This window comes from Sus scrofa, chromosome 3, assembly GCF_000003025.6.
Source record: "Sus scrofa isolate TJ Tabasco breed Duroc chromosome 3, Sscrofa11.1, whole genome shotgun sequence".
Lineage (NCBI taxonomy): Eukaryota > Metazoa > Chordata > Mammalia > Artiodactyla > Suidae > Sus > Sus scrofa.
In genome coordinates this window covers 103,632,920-103,653,143 of record NC_010445.4, presented here as the reverse complement: position 1 = coordinate 103,653,143, position 20,224 = coordinate 103,632,920, and the positions used below count along the sequence as shown (strand labels likewise).

General features: G+C 43.8%; 1 protein-coding gene across 4 annotated transcripts in view; it reads left to right on the top strand.

Moving 5' to 3' along the window:
- Positions 1–20,224, top strand: part of CRIM1 (cysteine rich transmembrane BMP regulator 1) — a 203,263-nt gene that overhangs the window by 162,350 nt on the left and 20,689 nt on the right. For 3 of the 4 annotated variants that reach the window (XM_021087638.1, XM_021087640.1, XM_021087637.1), the window contains 2 exons: positions 2,049–2,264; positions 8,051–8,272. In XM_021087638.1, coding sequence (XP_020943297.1) covers positions 2,049–2,264; positions 8,051–8,272 — 438 coding nt within the window. The remainder of the gene's footprint in view (positions 1–2,048; positions 2,265–8,050; positions 8,273–20,224) is intronic. The other variant, XM_021087639.1, reaches the window with a different exon arrangement.

Here is a 20,224-nt window from a genome sequence, read left to right as displayed (position 1 = left end):
AAAAAAAAAAAAGAACATGATTGACTTCAGCACTGAAAGTCAGTGAAACCAAGTCTAGCTTGCTCTGTTACAGAGATACGGGAAGTTCTTACACAAACACACAGGATTATTGATGTATTATGGATGTGTGTGAATATCTAGATAGACACATACAAACACATGCATGTATTTTTGATATATATGGATGTGTAGGTATATTTTTTCCAAAAATCTTCAGTGAGTCACCACATATGGATCCTTCTGAACAGAGGGCCACCTCCCCTCCCCCAAGCACTCTTGCCTTCATGGACTCCTACTTTAAAGAATATTTTCTTCCACCTTCCATTCAAGGATCAGCTGTTTTTCTTTCTGGGATAAGTGAGCAGCTCCTGAAATCCTCTGATGGAAGATTCACCAAATGATACCGTTTCTCAGATTTTTTTCCCTTATCTTTCTCACCCTTTACCTTTCAGTTTTTCTATTGCCTCTATCTTTCTAGTCACTTTCATGTTTTGCCTTGAGGCACATAGTATACATAGCAAAGGAATTCACAGGGTGAGACACCTGCAAATACACATCGTTTTTCCTCTGACCACTTCCCTACATGTCAGAGTTTTAAAGAGTAGCAGCTGTCCATCCTTTCCAGGACCTTTCAAAAGGGAGCCTTTCTCCAGCATTAGAGTGCCCATGCCCTTTGCAACATTTTTTTCTTTTTCTGTAAATCATAAGAAATGCACTTTTGTCTCTCCCCAGCTCAGTTTGCACTCTAGTTATCGTCCTCTCTACTTTCCTCATAATCTGGAAAGTATGGCCCATTTGCATGTGAATTTAAGCATTGGCTATAGTCAGTTTTCTGTAATGTGTCCACTTGGTCAAAGTTCCAGTCTTTAATAGCTCCCTTGAGATAAAGCTATATTTAAAGTTAGCCTCTTTGCTAGAATGGGGCCGCCACTGTGCTATCTCATCATTGCTATTGACCACCACTCTGAAACCCACACCCTCTGAGCTCTTAGGGGGTTTCAGCTCTGAGACGGGGTGGTTCTTCTGGGGACCCACTTCCCACTGAGCTCCAAGCATGAACAAGCCATGGTGTCTCCAGACAGCTTCTCTGCAGGGTTCCATGCTTGTCATATTTGGATGACACGAATGTGGTTGATACCGTCATACTTTTCATTTCCCCAGCACAACTTAAGGGCAACGCCCAGGACCTCTCCAGACATTTTCAACATTAAATTCTATCTCTATCATTATCATCTCACCAAGAGCCCCGAATTGCCTCCCCTCTGGGAAAAGAGCTCAGAGTTGTCATCAGCCCCTGAGCATTTGCCTCTCTTGATCACATCGCCAAACAAATGTTTAGTCTCAGGTGAGGGTTCAGACTGTTGATTCTGAAGGCGCATTCCTGCTCAGTGTGCTAGCAGCTGGTCTGGATTGGGGTGTGTCCTGCTCAACAGCAGGACTTATTTCTAAGAAGTGCTCACAGTCCCAGAGATAATGAAGTGGATAGGGTCCAAACCAGTTGGAAGTTGTGTTTTGTCTGAAGGTGTATGCATAGACCTGGGTTCAGATCTCTTGTCTGCCCTTAATACTCAGTTCCTGCATATGTAAAATAGGATAATAGTACCTATTCACAAGGTTGGTGTAAGGAATAAATGAAGTAATACATGTAAAACACTTAGTATGGAAATCGGACCATAGCGAGCATTCAGTCAATGAGAAATCTTTATATTCTAGACAATCCTACACGTTCCCAGACATCCCCTAAGAGGCCCCTGTTGTCTTCGATGGTAGGAATCCCTGTAATTTAATTCTCTCATTGGATTCTCTTATTACTATTGACAAACTCAAAGCACATGAACCTCACTTCCCAGAGCTGGCTCTTCCACTCTTGCCTTATGTTTCTAGGCATGGAATGTGTTCTTCCCTATTCTCTTGGTAGGAACGGAGACAGCTGCCCTAGAGCCAGTTCATCTTCTCTGTCCCTTCAAGCCTACGGCACCAGGTTCTTCAAGAGCTGCTAAGACTGCAGATGCATAACTCTTGTGTTTGGATTTTGTGTCGTTCCCCAGATGACTTTGTGGTGCAGAAGCCAGAACTCAGCACCCCCTCCATTTGCCACGCCCCTGGGGGAGAGTACTTTGTAGAAGGAGAAACGTGGCACATCGACAGCTGTACTCAGTGTACCTGCCACAGTGGGCGGGTGCTGTGTGAAACAGAGGTGTGCCCACCACTGCTCTGCCAGAACCCCACGCGCACCCAGGACTCCTGCTGCCCACAGTGTCCAGGTAACCAGCGCTGCGCCTCGGGATGCGCTGGGCGGGGTGGGGCTGCAGCCCAGGCACTGTCATTCTGCAGAACGAGAAGCCTTGGCTGAGCCCTGCATGGGAGTGCGCCAAACCCAGTCACCGGTAGCCCAGGCAGGAACCCCTGGCAACCTGCTTCCTAGATTCATTCCTTTTTGTGGAAGGCACTGTTTATGCAGTCAGTATGCCTTGCAGCTGAGGTGACTTTGAATCAAAAAGAAAAAAAGGAGATTGCTTCTTTCTACCCTTTTTTCCTTAACCCTACATCTCAGACTAAAGAGACAGTCCTGCTGCACCAGAGTACTCCCAATGTGAAAAATTCCCCTTGTCTTCATGAAACGTAAAGAACAGTTATTGATAAATAATGTAAATAAAATTCTTTGAAATCGGTAAGAGTGGTGAAGATACTTTGAGACTGTAAAACAGAGGAATTGCTAAAATATACACACAGCCCACCTTCTCTAATCTGAGATGATTAAGAAGTGTTAAGTGACTAGCAGTGCATGTGTACAAAGAGTATTATTATTTTCTTTTTTAGTCCTCATAATCCGGCCCTAGGTAAATATATGGTCATGAAACAAATATAATGAAATTTTGTCAGACTTTCAAACATAAGGTGCTGATTTTGCAACTTTAAGAAGTAGCACTTCTAATTAATGCTAGAATATATGCCTTTTTTCCAAAAGATACTAATTTGTGTGTGTATGTGTGTGTGTATATGTATGTATGTATATATATATGTGTATATGTATGTATGTATATATATGTGTATATATATATATATATATGAAATTACCAAGTTGACAGCCCACTAGTTTTGTCTTGTTGTTGCTCAGTCTTTTTTCAACTTAATACTCATTTACCTTCGAAATACATATTCTTAGGAAATACTCATTTACCTTCGAAATATATATTCTTAGGACATTTCTTCTTAGTAAAACATAAACCATTGTATTTTATTATTTTTTACATTGGATTATCTAGTCAGCTGACCAGAATCTATTGTTCTGTCCTTATATAATATTATGCAGTATTCTGATATTATTATGTCATTATACATAGTCGGTGTCCAAAATTCTTCATGGGCTCACATTGACCCTATTTTTTAATTGCATCAGATGAAATTGTAGGGATAGCCACATTATTTGCTGTTGTCATCATGCCCTACTGCTCAGGTATCATCATCTTCATTCAGAATCTTTGATGTAATTTGCAGCCATGATAATCTGAAAAGCTTCATTAACGCACCATCTTTTCTAGTAGAAGAAATAGTTCAAACATATTATGTCGTTAGGATATAATCTAGTCTCTCCTGTATTTTTATCATCACTCTTTAACTTAGATGCAAACCCTGCTAATGTTTCTCTGTTAATATGTAACCAGGACTATTCCCATCCTCCTGGTGGAAACTACTTTGAGTAGTCACGTCATTGCTGTTCATGAATTTATGCTCATTTAGTATTCCTTTTACAAGCTCTTATGAAATGCCTGTACTGAGCCTTAGGGACCTGGGGTTAGTGAGAACAGACACAACTCCTGTCCCAGGAGCAGTGGAGCAATAATCCAAAGAGCTGAATAATCCAATACTCCTCCTTTAAGTAAATCGTAACAACCAGGTGAGAGGAGTACCTGGGAAGGAAAGAATCAAGAGCACATATAACCCAGGACGCTTTACCTAAAGTAACAAGTACCTCTGGTGCCACTTGTCCTCGAATCTGAGGACTAGTACAGGGACTGGTTTAGGGGAAGGGACTTCTCCACGATCAGTGCCCAAATTCATTGGCAGGACACCTGACTGGACCCAGAGGTTCAGCCCAGGCAAAGAACAAAATCTCCCTGAAAATGGGACTCCTGCATGTGCCAAGGAGTGGTTTCTTAGAGCTGGATTGCAAGGCAGGTATGCATCAGCAGAGCAGGGCAGAGTCCTCCCCTCTCAAAATGGAACAAGCCCATTTGTGCCTGGCTTTGCCTTGTCCTTTATAACTTATCCTGGGTGACTCTTCCGTTCTTTCTTTCTTTCTTTCTTTTTATTTATGTTTTTTTTTTTTTTGTCTTTGCTTGGCAGCATATGGAGGTTCCCAGGCTAGGGGTCGAATCAGAGCTGTGGCCGCCGGCCTACGCCAGAGCCACAGCAACGGGGGATCCGAGTCGCATCTGCAACCTATACCACAGCTCACAGCAACTCTGGATCCTTGACGCACTGAGTGAAGTCAGGGATTGAACCTTTGTCCTTATGGATACTAGTCGGGTTCATTAACCGCTGAGCCGTAACAGGAACTCTGACTCTTCCTTTCTTTATAGTTGCTTAAGAGATACTCATTATAGTCTTCATCTTAAACGTTGGGACTCTGTTTTCTAGATCAGTATTCCAAAGGTTACACTTATATCTATGAATAAGCATGTATCTGAAATTCACTTATATTTTAAAATCAGTCACCTACCCCATCATTGATTTTTCTGAACTTTACATTTATGGCTGTGTTGCAGTGATAGAAAGATAAAAAGTCCTAAAATTCAGAACATTGATTTCTTCACATCACAGTGTATTTCAACAGCAGTATTGATAACATTGTGTCCTTCACATCTAGAAAATCCCATCTCTAATCTTAGGATGCTTGTATCCTAAAGTTGGCCTCAGATGATACAGATGTACAACTAGAAGGGTTGCATCCCTTGTGGTGATTGAAGCTCCTAGGATGCCTTGTCATTCCCTCTGTCCTTAACTTTCCCTCTCCCCTGGCCTGATTTACAGTGAGGTCTCAAAATAGAAATGGGCTCAAAAAGAAAGATTGACCACATCACCCAGGGGAAAAGGGGAGAGAGAATAGAATAACACTTCCTTCCTTTTTCCACACTTGAAAAATTCTCTTTTGGGAGTTCGTGGAAGAGTTTACGTGCAGCAGAAATGAATCCGACTAGTATCTGTGGGGATTCGGGTTGACTCCTGGCCTCGCTCATTGGGTCGGGGTTCGGCATTGCCGTGAGCTGTGGTTACCGACATGGCTTAGATCCTGTGTTGCTGTGGCTGTGGTGTAGGCGGCAGCTGTAGCTCTGATTCGACCCCTAGACGGGGAACTTCCATATGCTGAGGCCCTAAAAAGAAAAAAAAAAAAAAAAATTCCCTTTCATTCTTGATTTTTTTAAAGTTGGAAAGAAGCATAACACAGAAGAGAAAGAAGGAACCTGAATAGAAGTAAAAAGAAGAGTTCCCATTGTGGCTCCATGGGTTCAAACCCAACTAGTATCCATGAGGATTCGGGTTTGATCCCCGGCTTCATTCAGTGGGTTAAGGATCTTTTGTTGCCGAGAGCTGTGGTGTAGGCCATCACTGCAGCTCTGATTCTACCCCTGTCCTGGGAACTTCTATATGCCACAGGTGTGGCCCTAAAAAGAAAAAAAGGAGTAAAAGGAATGAACACCAATGACAGAACTGGTGAAAACAAAATAAATGAGTTAATAGTTGGAATCAAAATTAAAGAAGGGTCTCTGGGACAGGAAAGAATGGAAAAAGACACACAAGGAAAGAAGGCACTGTGGCAAGATTCCCAAGTGACATCTTCAGTCAGGGTTCAGGTAGGAGGCTCCTGCCACAGAGGCTGAAGACCTTTGGACACTGCATCTCAGCTGTACCTCTCACCCAGGCACGTTCCTGGGTCCCCTGGGGTCTCTGCCACCCCTCATTCAGAGGCCTCCAGGCTCTAGGATGCTCATTTCAGCTGCTGTTTCATGGTTTCGTTGGTGCTGTCCCTGCTTCCTCCTCTAAATTTTCAGACACCAGATTGGGTGTTACTTGCAAGAGCTAAGCTATCATAACCCTCAGAAACCTTATGGCAATTTGCAGAGCCCGTGTAGACGAGAATCAGGTGCCCTGATTTCCAGCCAAATCAAAAGTTAACATCAGATAATTTAAAAATAAATTATCCCTAGACATGAGTATCCCAGAAGAGGTCCCTGAGAAAAGGTTTTTCCCATCTTACCACTTTTAACCCATGAGCACATGATCTAGGGAACTTTACCTAAAACTTGACCTGTAGCACACTTGGAGCTGGGCATTCACTTGCCGCTGCCTTCAGGACGACTCACAGGAGATACGGTCATGTGCCTCAGGCTCCGAGGGCCCAAAATAAAGCAATGGCCCTGCATCTCAAAGAGCTCCTCGTATCAGATCTGGTCGATCTTGTTAGCTGTAGGGTATAGTCATGAGGTTGATGGAGGGGAAATGTCACACTTAGAGCTGTGTCACTGTCGTAACCATGTGTTTATGAAAGAGCAGAACTCGTGATGTTGATTCTGAAGAACAGGAGATAATTCTTCTGACCCAGTATCCATTGAGAAGATGAGATCCGCTTACAGGTTTGCTGGGTGGGACCATCATGACTATTCAGGGTTAGAAGTGCTCTCTTATCGGTGCAGTTGTTTCTAAACTAGGAAGCTCACTAATTTGCACTTGCCTTTGTTATGTCCCAGTCAGCTCTCTGCTTGAGCTTAACAGTTTTCAACTCATTTCGGCAAATGCCAAGACCCAAAGAGAGATCTAGGTTTTTTTCTGGTGACATCCTTTTCAGTTTCAAGTTGTAACTGGATCAGGAGACCCTCTAATCCTCAGATAGAGGTAGTGAAAACACGGAAGACCTGCCGATGATTTCTCTCTAGCTGTGTCCTCAGGAATGACTTACGCCCCCCTGTCATTTTTCAGCCGTAACATGAATGCCTGAACCATGGGGTGTTCCATGTTCTGGGAGAGGTACAGTGAAACTGTTTGGGTGTTGATTGGTTAGGACTACACGTGGTTTTCTTCTGCTGCAAGGGGGAGAAACCCCAGCTACAGTTTTTAAACAGCTAGAGGTTTCTTTTATATACATTCTGAGAAGCTTGGAGACAGATGTTGATCACTTTGATTTAGTGCCTTAGTGATGTCAGGCCCTCTCTTACAGGTGTGATGAGGCTATTACAGCAGCAGGCTGACCCTGTCATGGTGGAAGCAGGGAGAACATGGAAAAATGGGAGTAGCTTCACATCTGCCCTTCTTTTAAGAAAGTTCAAGTTTTCCCAGAAGCCCCCTTATCAGCCAGTGCATCCCATTAGCCCCAGCAAGGTGACCCAGCCATCGCTAGTTGTGCAGGTGACTGCAAAGGGAGGAAGCAGGATTGTCCTGATCGACACGTTCCTCTTGGGTTTGTTTTCTTTTTATAGCTGCATGTGTGGCATATGGAAGTTCCCAGGCTAGAGGTCGAATCAGAGCTGCAGCTGCCAGCTAATGCCACAGCCACAGCAACACCAGATCTGAGCCACATCTGTGTCCTACACCACAGCTCACGGCAGTGCCAGATCCTTAACCCACTGAGCAAGGCCAGGGATCAAACCCACAACCTCATGCAGACTAGTCAGGTTCATAACCTTCTGAGTCACAACAGGAGCTCCAACATATTCCTCTTGTGATCCAAGTCCTCAACAACCCCACTCCCCACCCACCCCCACATCAGGACTTTATTGGACTAAGGAAGAGAGTAGAGTGGATGTTGTGCATGCAACTGACAGACTCTCTGCAGCAGATCTTTTGTAGTCTTTGTTGTTTTGCCTTCAGACTGCAGACCCTGCCCCAGTCAGACGTGCTGTTTCGTTCCTGGGTCAGTTTTTAGGAGGCACATACACAAAGCCGTGGGGATTGAGGGCACTTTTTCTGAGATGGAGAGGAACTTGCTTTGTTGTGCAGTGGGTGGCCTGCAGCATCTTCTTTTCCCTGCTGACCTTCTATTCCTTTTTTCCAGATGAACCTCTCCAGCCTTCCTCATCCCATAATGACAGCGTGCCTAGTTACTGCAAAAATGACGAAGGGGATATATTCCTGGCCGCTGAGTCCTGGAAGCCTGACGTGTGTACCAGCTGCGTGTGCCTGGATAGTGTGATTAGCTGCTTCTCTGAGTCTTGCCCTTCTGTATCCTGCGAAAGACCTGTTTTGAGAAAAGGCCAGTGTTGTCCCTACTGCATAGGTAAGACCAAGAAAAAAAGCCCTTCCTCTCTCCCATTGCCACGAAATCTGTGTTGACAGCCATTTGCCTAGATCAGTTAATAGTTTTAAAGTCTGTCTTTCTGGTTGACATGCCACACAGACCCAGTGTTGTCACGTCAGGCGGAGGAAAGATGTTGGAAGATGTGTTTCTGAGGTCAAACATGTTACGAATGCAGAAATGCTCTCTCAGGATGCCGTGATGTTAGAGCACTGTCAGGCTCTATCATGCTCCTTTGCTGTTTCAGGGTTTTCACTGTCGTAACTCTCTTCCTTCACTTTATTAGCAAAAGTGGTCTTTTTGTCCACATGGAAACACCATGTCCCATATTCACATTACACATAGAGCCTAAAGCTGGCCACTGCCTCAAGATCAGCTAAATACCAGATAGTAATTGAATCTCCCAGTTATTCCTCTGTCTGCTAACACTTAATTGATTCTATTTAAACGTGCAGTTGTCCAAGTTGGGGGCTTAGGGACAGAGTGAGGCCTGAGTAATTGACAGAGCCTTCTCCTTCGAGTGACACAGGGGTACATCTCGTAAGCTAAGGATGTGTATATTAACCACTGCCATCTATACAAAAACCAGTCCTATGGACACAGGCCAGATGTTGTTCTGGAGTCCAGAAGGCAAGGCTTAGACAGCTGGCAACTCTAACACAGTCCCTGCTCCCGAGGCTCTCACTGTGATTGCTTTTGTCTCAAGTAAAGCTCATAAAGTCAAGTGCAAGACAATGACATATCTCAGTCCAGGAGTGAACCTGTCATCAGAGTTAGCAGGTGCAGAATTAGGCGAGCTGTATTAGTGGCAGGCACCATGCATTTACTGTTGAAGATTTTTGCATGCTTTCTAGATGCAAATCAGTGCCTGTATTTGGGGTGCTGCCTCAGGAGGAGGAGAGATCCTCTGGCCACAGGGCTTTGTAGCAGATCTCATAGGTGAGTCTCTCAATGGCACCCGGGTGCATGTTGGCCACGACTCAAGCTTATCAGGGCAGCTCCCTGTCCTTGACAGTGACCTCCAACCACTGGACTTTGCCACTTCCTCTGAACCCTTATTCCACACATTGGTATACAAGAAATGAGAAGATATTTTTAAAACACAATTTCTGGTCTCAGGAGATTTACAGAGCTTGGTTTTCTCAGTGTAACAGTCAGAGAACGTTAGAAATTATGTGTGAAAGATGGATAGGATGACCTTCTTTTCAGAAGATGACCATCCATCCAATTTATTCTTTGAACCACACATTTGTGAGTGAAATGGGGGCTGTTAATAATTATGGAGGGACCATGGCTCTAGACCAGGAGTGTCCCAAGCAAATTGAGACACATGGTTGCCCCGCGTTTTAGTAACTGGGATGTTGGATGGGTGTGCTATCATACCTATAAGCTTTGTAGCTCCGAAATGGAGCCAAAACTGTATCAAGGTCTACATCCAGTTCGCTGCTGCATATCTTCTCAGAGAGCTGACAACATTTCTTTGGAAAATGGCACAGCTTTTGGTGAAATCTAAATGAAAGATGTGACCAGGTCACTGTTTCAGGCCGGAGGTTGGTGGCTAGAGGGGGAGATATACAGCCAGGACCACCATATTGAAATATCAAAACTTCAATCCTAAATGATTACATTTGGAAACCAGGGCCCGGGAGGCAGAAAATTCTGTTACCTTCAGAGGAGAAACCCAGCAGCGAATTTCTCGTGCATTGAAAATTCGTTTTTTTTTTTTTTTTTTTTTTTTAGATAAAAAGAAGTTCCTGTCATGTTTTGCTACTTAATTGGTAAATGTGTGCTTATTAGTACATTACCAACTAGTACGTTTGTTGCCATGTGATAATATAATAGTAAATCATGTCTCTTTCTCACAAGGCCAATTTAACAAATTCAAACTTATAGAAAGAAATTTGCATATCACAGTATTCTGTGATCTTTGTCTTCCCTTTTTTATCTTTTGCCTTCATATTTTCCTATTCCAGTTCTTGCATAATTTGGATATACTTCTTTAGTCGGGGGGAGAGCGGGGAATACCCATTTGACCACAGTTTATGGTTCGGGCTTCAAGTTAGATTGTAAGCACTTTAACTAAAATGTGGTTCATATACCCTCATAATGATAGAGTGGAATTTTTGTCTCTATTGCATCTCCTTCCACAACAGCCTCCCCCCAAGCAATGCAGGTATAAGTGTATCATAGAAACCTGTGATGTATCTTCTGGGGAACATATTGGGGAATCTTCATGTTGGATGAGCCATACTGTGCGCTGTTGTTCTCTTACTCATCTTAATGCTTCATGCGTGTTTTGTTACTGAAATTGTCTTTAGGATCCTCTTTATGCATCATTCTTCTTTGCAAGTAGCCTTGTCAGATTAGCCTCTATCCTTTCTCCCAGCTTAAGTCAAGCATATGAAGTCAGGTTCAGTTCATGACTGTGATGTGGGGATTTACGGACCCTCCAGTTTGCTCTCTTGGCCTCTCCAGACCTTCTCTTGTCACCTTCCGTCAGTGTGGTCCCTCTGTAAGGGCAGCGAGCCTGGGCAGCGTTAGGACGCCTGCAGATGATGACTAGCTGTGCCTCAGTGGCAGAGCCTGCATCCACATCCAGATCCCCCAGCAAAGGGAAAAGTGGGGAGGCCATCATTCTAGTAGAAAAGCTCCCGATGGCATCTCAGCAGCCACTGAGGACCAGTGGTTTCATCGTCTCAGTTTGAACCCAGCTCCTCTTTAACCCAGATGAACTGCTCCTGGGGTCACGTGAGTCTCCCACAGGCTATGGCACTGACCTCCCCATGGCTACAGGTCTCCTGCCTGGGTGGATGTTTTCCCTAATCAGCCAAATATAGATATCTAAATACCTCAGACCTGCCTTGAACCTGACTTCTTATTTAGTATAAAACCCTTAAATAGGAGTTCCCGTCGTGGCGCAGTGGTGAACGAATCCGACTAGGAACCATGAGGTTGCGGGTTCGGTCCCTGCCCTTGCTCAGTGGGTTAACGATCCGGCGTTGCCGTGAGCTGTGGTGTAGGTTGCAGACGCAGCTCGGATCCCGTGTTGCTATGTGGCTCTGGCGTAGGCCGGTGGCTACAGCTCCGATTCGACCCCTAGCCTGAGAACCTCCACATGCTGTGGGAGCGGCCCAAGAAATAGCAAAAAGACAAAAAAAAAAAAACAAAAAAAAAACCCTTAAATAAAAGCATGCTTGCTTTTACCTTGTAAAATAGATGTTTTTCTTACTGCAAGAGAATTGAAAAGGCTGATCCTACTAAAAGTAGCATAATTATGAGTATTTGTGTTCCTTTCAGATAAATTATCAAGTCACTAAAGTGCAGTGATAATGCTTCTCTTCTGATGTATGAAGGCCTTATATTATGTGTGCTAATTTAATAGAATGTGATACAGACATAATTAATAGGATTGATGATTAATTTTGAAAAGTGAACAGCTTTGTCTAATTACTTATAATACCCATCATTAGGGAATTCATCCTTGTATGAGAAAGAAACTAGGTAGTAATTACCCAATCATTTTAATGGAATATCTTCTGATTCCCTAATTTTTTTTAATATTCCGCTTCCTACACAAATACATACAAACTCAGATTTTATTTTCATAGGCTTTTTAACTGTAATGATGGCTTACAGAATGGGGAACAAGACTCAAAAGATGACTTGAGTATGAATCAGGAGGAGATAAAAGGCCTGGTGGGAATTCTGATGTGATGTCAGATTTGATATGAGGTTCCTTATAAACAGCAGATGCCTTTGCCATGACAAACCTCACCATCAAGATAGCATCTGTAGCCTTAGCACTGACTACATGATACATGCCTTTCTGGAACAAAAATTATTTCAGTCCCTCAAGGAGATCTTTATTCTATCACTCCTAAAGGACAGCAAACAGTGAAGCCTGCAAGCCTTATTCCCCAGGTACTTCCTGTGCCCTGAACCACATCACCCTTGCTCTGATGTTTGTGTGGGTGATGCTTCTGTCAAGGGCCAGTCTCTGGCAGCATCTGTCAGCATCCCAGCAGAATGTCACCAAGTCCAGGGGTTCAGTCTACTACCTGGGAAATTTATATACCTGGGGGTCCCGCCAATACAGTCAGTCTCATTGAATAGGGCTGTTCTGTGTTTTGTTTTGTTTTTAGCAGTAGTAGTTAATAACATTATAATTTTTCCTCCTTTTTAAAAATTGTAGTTGATTTACAATGTCGTGCCAATTTCTGCTGTACAGCAGAGTGACCCAGTTTATATTTACATTATACATTCTTTTTCTTATGTTGTCTTCCATCATGTTATATCCCAAGAGATCAGATATAGTTCCCTGTATATACAACAGGACCCCATTGCTCATCCATTCTGAATGGAATAGTTCACATCTACTAATCCCAAACTCCCAGCCCAGTCCCTTTCCCTGCCCCCTTGGCAATCACATGTCTTGAACAGGGCTGTTCTTGAGTAAGCGACTCTGTTTTGGCCAAGTCCTGAGGCTGACTCAGTACATAGAATATTGTTTTGAAACTTTTCATTTGGCAAGTATTTTTATTTATTTGTAATCATATGTTATTTTAAAAAATATTTGAGGTCAGATATTTAGAGTCATATTTGTTGGCTGGAAATCCCTGAGTCAGTGCATCTTTCTTCTCATTGAAGTTTTTGTCAAAGGTTAGTTATTTTTGGATGATGGTTCATGTTTTATGTGTGTATGTATATACACACACGCACATCTATTTATTTCATAATGAGGTGAACAAAGTTATACTCTGATTACATATCTTCAAGTCTTTTAAGTGTCTTTGAGTATCTTATATCTTTAAACATCTGTGAAATGATGTTTAAATGATCTTTAAACATCTGTGATGATTAAAAAAAATGGTTTTCTTGTAGGTCTGATTAGAGGTTAGCTATTTTTATGTATTTATATATATCCTTTATTAATATTTGAGGTGGAGCTTTCACATGGAGCCCAGCTGGCTTGGCACTCAGTTGTAATGATGTAATTATATTTCCTTTCCATCATGATCTTCAACTAGCAAATGATTAATAATATTTCTCTTTAGGAGGGGCAGTGCCTACACTTTATATCAAGTCAGTCTCTCCTGTAGCATTCATTTTTGCTTAGATTTATGTTTATTTGTTTAGCTATCTTCTCTTAGAGATAGATACAAATAGTATCTCTTTGGAACATCTGTGGATTATTGTGTATTCAATTCAGCTGAGGAATCAAACAGTAAATATTTAATTCAGCATCTCTAAAATATACCACTCACAGAACTAAATGTACATTTTTAAGCCATAATGTTATGATACTGGCATCTTCATTGGAACATTTTTCACAGCTGTTTCTCCAGTGTGTTTTCTTAACATTAAAATCTTCTGTGTATTGGAAAGAGAATGTACTTTGGAGCCAAGGCATGATGATCCCATCTCTGGCACGTTCTAGCTCTATGTCTTGGTATAGGATATAACTCTAGCTCTGTTTCCTCATCTGTAAGATGGGAATGATAATATTGTCCTGTGCTTCACTAAAGGGCCATGAAAATTAAGTGACAGGATATGCCTATGTGAAAGCACTTTATAAACATGGAAAAGGATAGGAATACATATTGGCTCATCCAGTTACAGGTCTCCTAACACGAGGTGCGCATGAGCTGAGGAGAAGGCATCAAATGGAATCTGGTGCCTCATTTTACATGCAGAACCTGCCTTTTTGCAAGAGAAGGGCCTGGATGTCACATCCCAGTGACAGGATTTTAAAGGATGAGAATATTTGAGAAAAGGCTTCAGTGGTGCACACTCTTGGCTTCTGGAACCCGTGACCACTTCAGTCACCTCAGTGTGACCCAGGTGAAAGCAGTGTGCAGTCTAAGGCTTTGTAGTGCTGCGGTGTTGGGGCAGTGCCTGGCCCCAGACCTCAGAGCTTCACTGTCCTCTCCTGCCTCTGGACAACGTTGCCATGGGAGAGAGAAGGCACGCTTTTATTTTTCTGTTTGCCGGAAGAGACGAGTCCCATCTGAGGAGTCTGTGTCTGCAGGATTCACCGTGATTCCTGGAAGCAGAGCATGTGGCGTGTGTAGTCAGATTGCCCCCGTCTGGAGGAGACAGCCTGTGCCTCCTGATCTTCAGAGCTCCCCGTTCCTGTGGCCCCTGCACTGCACTCCTGGGGCTCCCACTTCCTGCTGAGCGATTTCAGCGAAAGGGAAGGGAAGCAGGGAAGCGGGGTGCTTTTCTGTGTATTGTTTGGAGGGTGTAAGACGGAAAACATTCTGGTTGTCAGGCCCTGTGCTAACTTGGAACTGGTCTAAAGTTGTTGCAACAAAAATAAACAGGGTTTGATTTCAGTTTGTTTAGGTCTTGCCCTCCACCCTAGGAAGCATCTCATCCTGCTTATCCCATAAGCAGCTTTCTCTTCTCACTTCAGTATCCTCCCCAGGCCCCCGGCTGTGTAAACAGACATTCAAGTTGTTCTAGTTAAGTTGGGGGAAACCTCTGAATGGCATCGTCTTATCTAGGCTCCAGCCCCATGTTCTTAATTCACAGACGTCTGCTGCACAGAAGGGAGGCCAGCACCCGTGTTTCCAGAGAGATTAGTAGCAGGTGCCTCTCGCCTCTTATTTCTGTCCAGGAAGCCAACTCTGACTGTGTACCGTCTCATGAGGGAGAGGAGGACACCCCTCTAGGAGGATTACACTTTGTCCAGGAGATGCAATCAGACTAAAGTCAGTCCGCAGAGCCTGCAGGAGGCTGCTGGTGGAGTCTTCCTGGCAGCACTCGGGCTGCAACAGGGTGAACCACCTCTAGTAGGTGCAGAAACTCCTCTGGTGCAGAAACCAGCCACTCTGGGAAGCCCAGTGACTTCTACCTCACAGTTTTCTTAACAAGACTTTATATTCTGATTCTCACGTACATAGTTTCCTTTAAGTTCTGAAGGAAACTTTGTTTTCCTTCTTAGTCAGCCCTCCTTGACTGTCATGGTTCCTGCCTGCCTTTTAGACTACATTATCTATTTTCAGAATGATTTCTGTGTGTATCATCTCCATGTGCCTGTATGTGCATCTTGGATTGTAAAGCCATACAAGACGAGACCTTTTTTAAAGTTGACAGTAATATGTTTCCTTGAACTTCTATATGTGAAGTGCTTAATCAGCCCATAACAGATGCTTAATACAAGGATTAGCAAGTTCTGTTATTGAGAAACTCTGTCTCCTGGCATGCAGTAGGAGTCAGCCAGAAGTCACCATGTTTACTAGTTCAGTGAGAATTCAGGAACGTTTATACTTTCTCTGTTCACTAGGAACCCTGTGCCATCCATCACCTCTTCTTTCCCGTATGTTGAAGAAACCTGAAAGGCTCTCTTGGCCTTTATAAAGAGACCTCGACTCCCATCCCAAGAAACAGAATAAAATAAAGCAAGAAGGGGACGTCCAAGAAAAGTCTTAAAACTGGGGTCAGATCTGCCTTTGGTTAAATTAAGGCATTATGTGGAGGTAGGAGTCAGCCTACCTGGCAATATTTGCCTCAGGTTTTTCTTTTTATATAAGTGAATTAAGAGCATGTGCTTTATGTATTAGAAGCTAGATGTTACAAGATAAAGTACTCAAGGTTTGAGGTAAATCAATAAATACGTTTTGCATTTTTAGCCAAAAACCTTTCATCGTTTGCTGATGGAATTACTGTGTATTAGAACTCTGCCTCACCAAAAGCGTCTAGGCCACCTGTGTCTGTTTTTCATAAGACTTCAGTTGAGTTCCACTCTTATATTCTTTTAGTCTAGGAAGGTCCAGCAAGCCAGCATATTCAAAATCAGGGAGTTCCCTTCACGGCTCAGGGGGTTAAGGACCCGATGTTGTCTCTGTGAGGATATCAGCGTTGCTGTGACTGTGGTGTAGGCTGGCAGCTGCAGCTCTGACTCAACCCTTAGCTAAGGAAGGTCCATGGCTGTAAAAAGAAAAAAAAAAAAAAAAATCCGTCATCGTCTTCTTTGTCCGCAGATCTCTATCCATTTCTTAGTGACCTCATTTATTTGCTCAGAGTTCTTCTTCGTTGTGATTTCTCTTTGTCTCCACTTTATGTTTTAAAAAAATTTGTAAAGTAGAGCTGGTTTCTCAAACAGGAGGCACTCACATTCCATTGATTCTCTAGATGGGGCATTTGTGCCCAACATGTGCCCTGCTTGGGATCTAAAAATTCAAGGATCTCACAGGCCAGCGATTGCAATGTCTTGTCAGTTAAGAGAGAGTAAAATACGAGGTAATAGTAGTATCTCATTCCTTTGTTGGAGTTAGAGAAAGAGTATTTGTAATTCATTGTTATAGTCATAAGCCAGAATTTTAAAAAGTACTTCCTCTATACTTACCTGAGTCAGCTGTGTCAGTGGAAACACTTGGCTGCCTTTTCCACTCAGCGTTTTAAATTCTGCATGACCCATGGTGTACCTGGTACCTTTACCCACCTGCCTAAGCAATTGCACTGAAGTTTTCTTTAAATCCCTCGAGCCTCTAACGTAAGAAACCAATTTGAAGTGTAATGTTATTAGCAGGGCCTGCAGTTGGCACAGTTTTTTCACATCGTTTGGCACATCTTCTTGGACCTAGAATCACACAAAGCTGATGAGACCCTCTTCGAAGGCTGAGACCTCCCGTTGTTGCGCACTGCTGCACCCACAGCGTTTAGAATGTGCTCTCCATAGCGATGTGCAGGGGGAACGGGCACCCACTGCACGGCTCGTTGGTTTCTTTTGCAGTGGGACTTACTCTGAGAGTAAGAGCTGCGTTTAGTTTCCTGGCTGCTAGGATCCCAGAGTAAATTACTTTTCAGGTCTCGAAATAGTACGTTGGAGATTTGCAAGAACTGATGCAGTTTCTAAAGCTGCCTAACTTCCTCCCAGGAAGTTACTCCCACACCAGGACTCTAACTTCATGACCACCACAACCAGATTTAGAACCCGAACGATCTATACAGGGAAGTTGGCTCCTGGCAGAAATATAGGTTCTAGTGGATTTTAATTTCTATAAACTTTCACAGAGGAAAAGGGGGTGGGGAGTCTGGCAATGGTTTCTCTTTTTTTTTTTTTTTGCTATTTCTTGGGCCGCTCCTGTGGCATATGGAGGTTCCCAGGCTAGGGGTCTAATTGGAGCTGTGGCCGCCAGCCTACGCCAGAGCCACAGCAACGCAGGATCTGAGCCGCGTCTGCAACCTACACCACAGCTCACGGCAATGCCGGATCGTTAACCCACTGAGCAAGGCCAGGGACCGAACCGCAACCTCATGGTTCCTAGTCGGATTCGTTAACCACTGCGCCACGACGGGAACTCCATGGCAATGCTTTCTTTTCATCATGGTTAGAGTCAGAGCCAGCTCTGAGCTGCTACCTCAGTGACTCCTGAAATATTGAATTGGATCTTTATAGAGGAAGAAAATGACACAATTCTAGGCCCTAGGTTTTCCCCCAGCTGTTAATTAGCTTTATGGGAGTATTAGTAAAACAGCTCCAGAGCACAAGCAAAGTCCAACTTTAACAGCCTGTTAAGCTTTTTCTTATCTTAAAAAGAAGTAAGATAGTGAGGTTCAGACAGTTGGAGAGGTTACCCTGAAAGGGGTTAACATTTCAAGGCCCTGCCACATCTCCCTCCACCCTTTAATATATCCAGAATCGAAGGAAAGGGGGAAAAGAAAAAGAAAAATCGAGCTGAATTTTCCAAACTCTATGCTGAAAGAGATCCCATATTTTTATTGTAGCCAAACATGATGCAAGATAATATTGCATCTATTTGAGTCCAAAAAGATAAGACGTAGGTCTGAGAGCTCCCTGAGTTAGGTGGCTGGCAGCTGCAAGCACCAGTACTCCATGCTCCTGACACATGAGGCTGAAGATGCCACAGCCAATCTCCATCCTTCAGCAGGGAGGGACGGAGGCCAAAAGTCACTTCAGGCTGATCTGAAGGATAAGATAGAGGCCAGAGCTGAGGAAACCAAATACCAAAGCTTGATCTAAACCGAGGAGTGGCCATAAAAGAGTAACCGTCTTCCTTGCATGTTTCAAAATCTGGCTCTGGATATCATTCATTGCAAAAGGAAAATTCCAGAGCCAGATGAAGCAAGGGCAGTATCACTGGAGTATGTTTATAGCCCTCAACAGTGCCTACTTTGAAGGGGGGATCACATTAGTTTGGGTATAAAACTCCCGATGCATTTGTTGTTAAAATAAACCTTATTATATTAGTGTCATACCTCATGCTTTCCCTGGCACCTTCTTCTCTAGTCTTCCGAGAGGGAGAGAGAGAGGGGGGGCAGGGAGAGAGGCGTGGTAAAGAGAAGTTTGCCTGGGAAGAACCCCGAGTCCTCCATAACCACTTCGTTAATCTCCATTCCCTGATGGGATCGTCTCATGCAATCAATCGGCAAAAGGATAATCTGCCTTTGAAGGCAGAGACTGGAGCCACAACAAATGTAAAGCATAGGAAGTCCAAGTGTCCATTCTCCAGAGTCGGTGAGCTGTGACCCCTTCTGTTGGGGCGGCCCAGACACCTGCTCAGGAAGGTGACCCTCACTGAGGTTACCCCACTGGGGACCCAGCAGGCAGAGGGGGCGCAGAGACTGTGCAGGTGCGTGTGGTTCTCCACCTGGCCCTGCCCCTGGCTAGCCACGCATTTGGGACAAGTTGCCTTTGTCCCTGTGCCTTGGTTCTCTGTGAAATTGAAATAACACTCTGTCCCATTGGGCTGTGGAGAACTCGTGGAACTGGCCCATGAAAAATGCTTGACGAGCACCTCACCTGGTACGTAGCAGGCAGTCCGCAAGTGGAAGTTGTGATTAGTGTGAGGGATCGAAGAATAAGACCCATGGCATTGTGAGCAGAAGCAACCAGGTGGAGTGATAAGTACAGCCGTCGAAATTAAATGGCACAGCCCGCTCCATAACCAGGCATCAGCCTCTTGGATTACTTTGAGTTGGAGAGTTCTCGTGTCTCTGTCTGCTTTCCTCTTCGACTGAAAGCTGAAAGTGCTTTTATGTAGCCTCTCATCAGACTGTGCCATCCCCACCCCAAACTACAGTGACTTTATTATTCATAACTTCAAATTAAGTAGATTAACTGCCATGTCTCTCTGTAAACCAAGTTGTCTCTAGAACTTTCTGACAGAGCTTTCTCAGGTTGACTCAGGTTGGCCCTGGTGGGAAGTGGTACATCTGGGAAAAGAAATGAGCATGTAAGAAATACACGGGGCACCCGGATGCATCAGTCAGCCGAAATTCATCACGTATCTTCAGGCCTCGATTTAGATCTTTGACTTTTCCGTTGAAACTTAGTCAAAAGAAGTTTCCATAAAGCCTCATTAACTAAAATCTAATTAACTAAAATCTATTCTAACCCAGATCACATAGCAGCCACCCCAGAAAGAATTGGTCAAGGCTTTTTCAAAATCAGGAGTCCTCCGTTTATTTCATGTGGTGCCCAACCCATGTCCTAAATATGGCTTTGTTTTGTTTTTTTGTTTTGTTTTGTTTTTTGTGTGTGTGCGTTTTTTTTTTTTTTTTTTTGGTTTTTTTTTTGGTTTTTTTTTTTTTTTGGTTTGGTTTGGTTTTGTCTTTTTGCCTTTTTCTGGGGCAGCTCCCGCAGCACATGGAGGTTCCCAGGCTAGGGGTTGCTGCTGGCCTACACCAGAACCACAGCAACTCGGGATTCGAGCTGCATCTGCGACCTACACCACAGCTCACGGCAACACCGGATCCCCAACCCACTGAGTAAGGCCAGGGACCGAACCCGCAACCTCATGGTTCCTAGCAGATTTGTTAACCACTGAGCCACAACGGGAACTCCATGGCTTTGTTTTAAAACCTGTTTGAATAAACCAACTTCACTGTTATGAGGTATTTTGATATCATGGCTCAAACAGATCAGATGTGGAGATATCGTGGAAAGCAGCAGCAGGGGGACGCGTT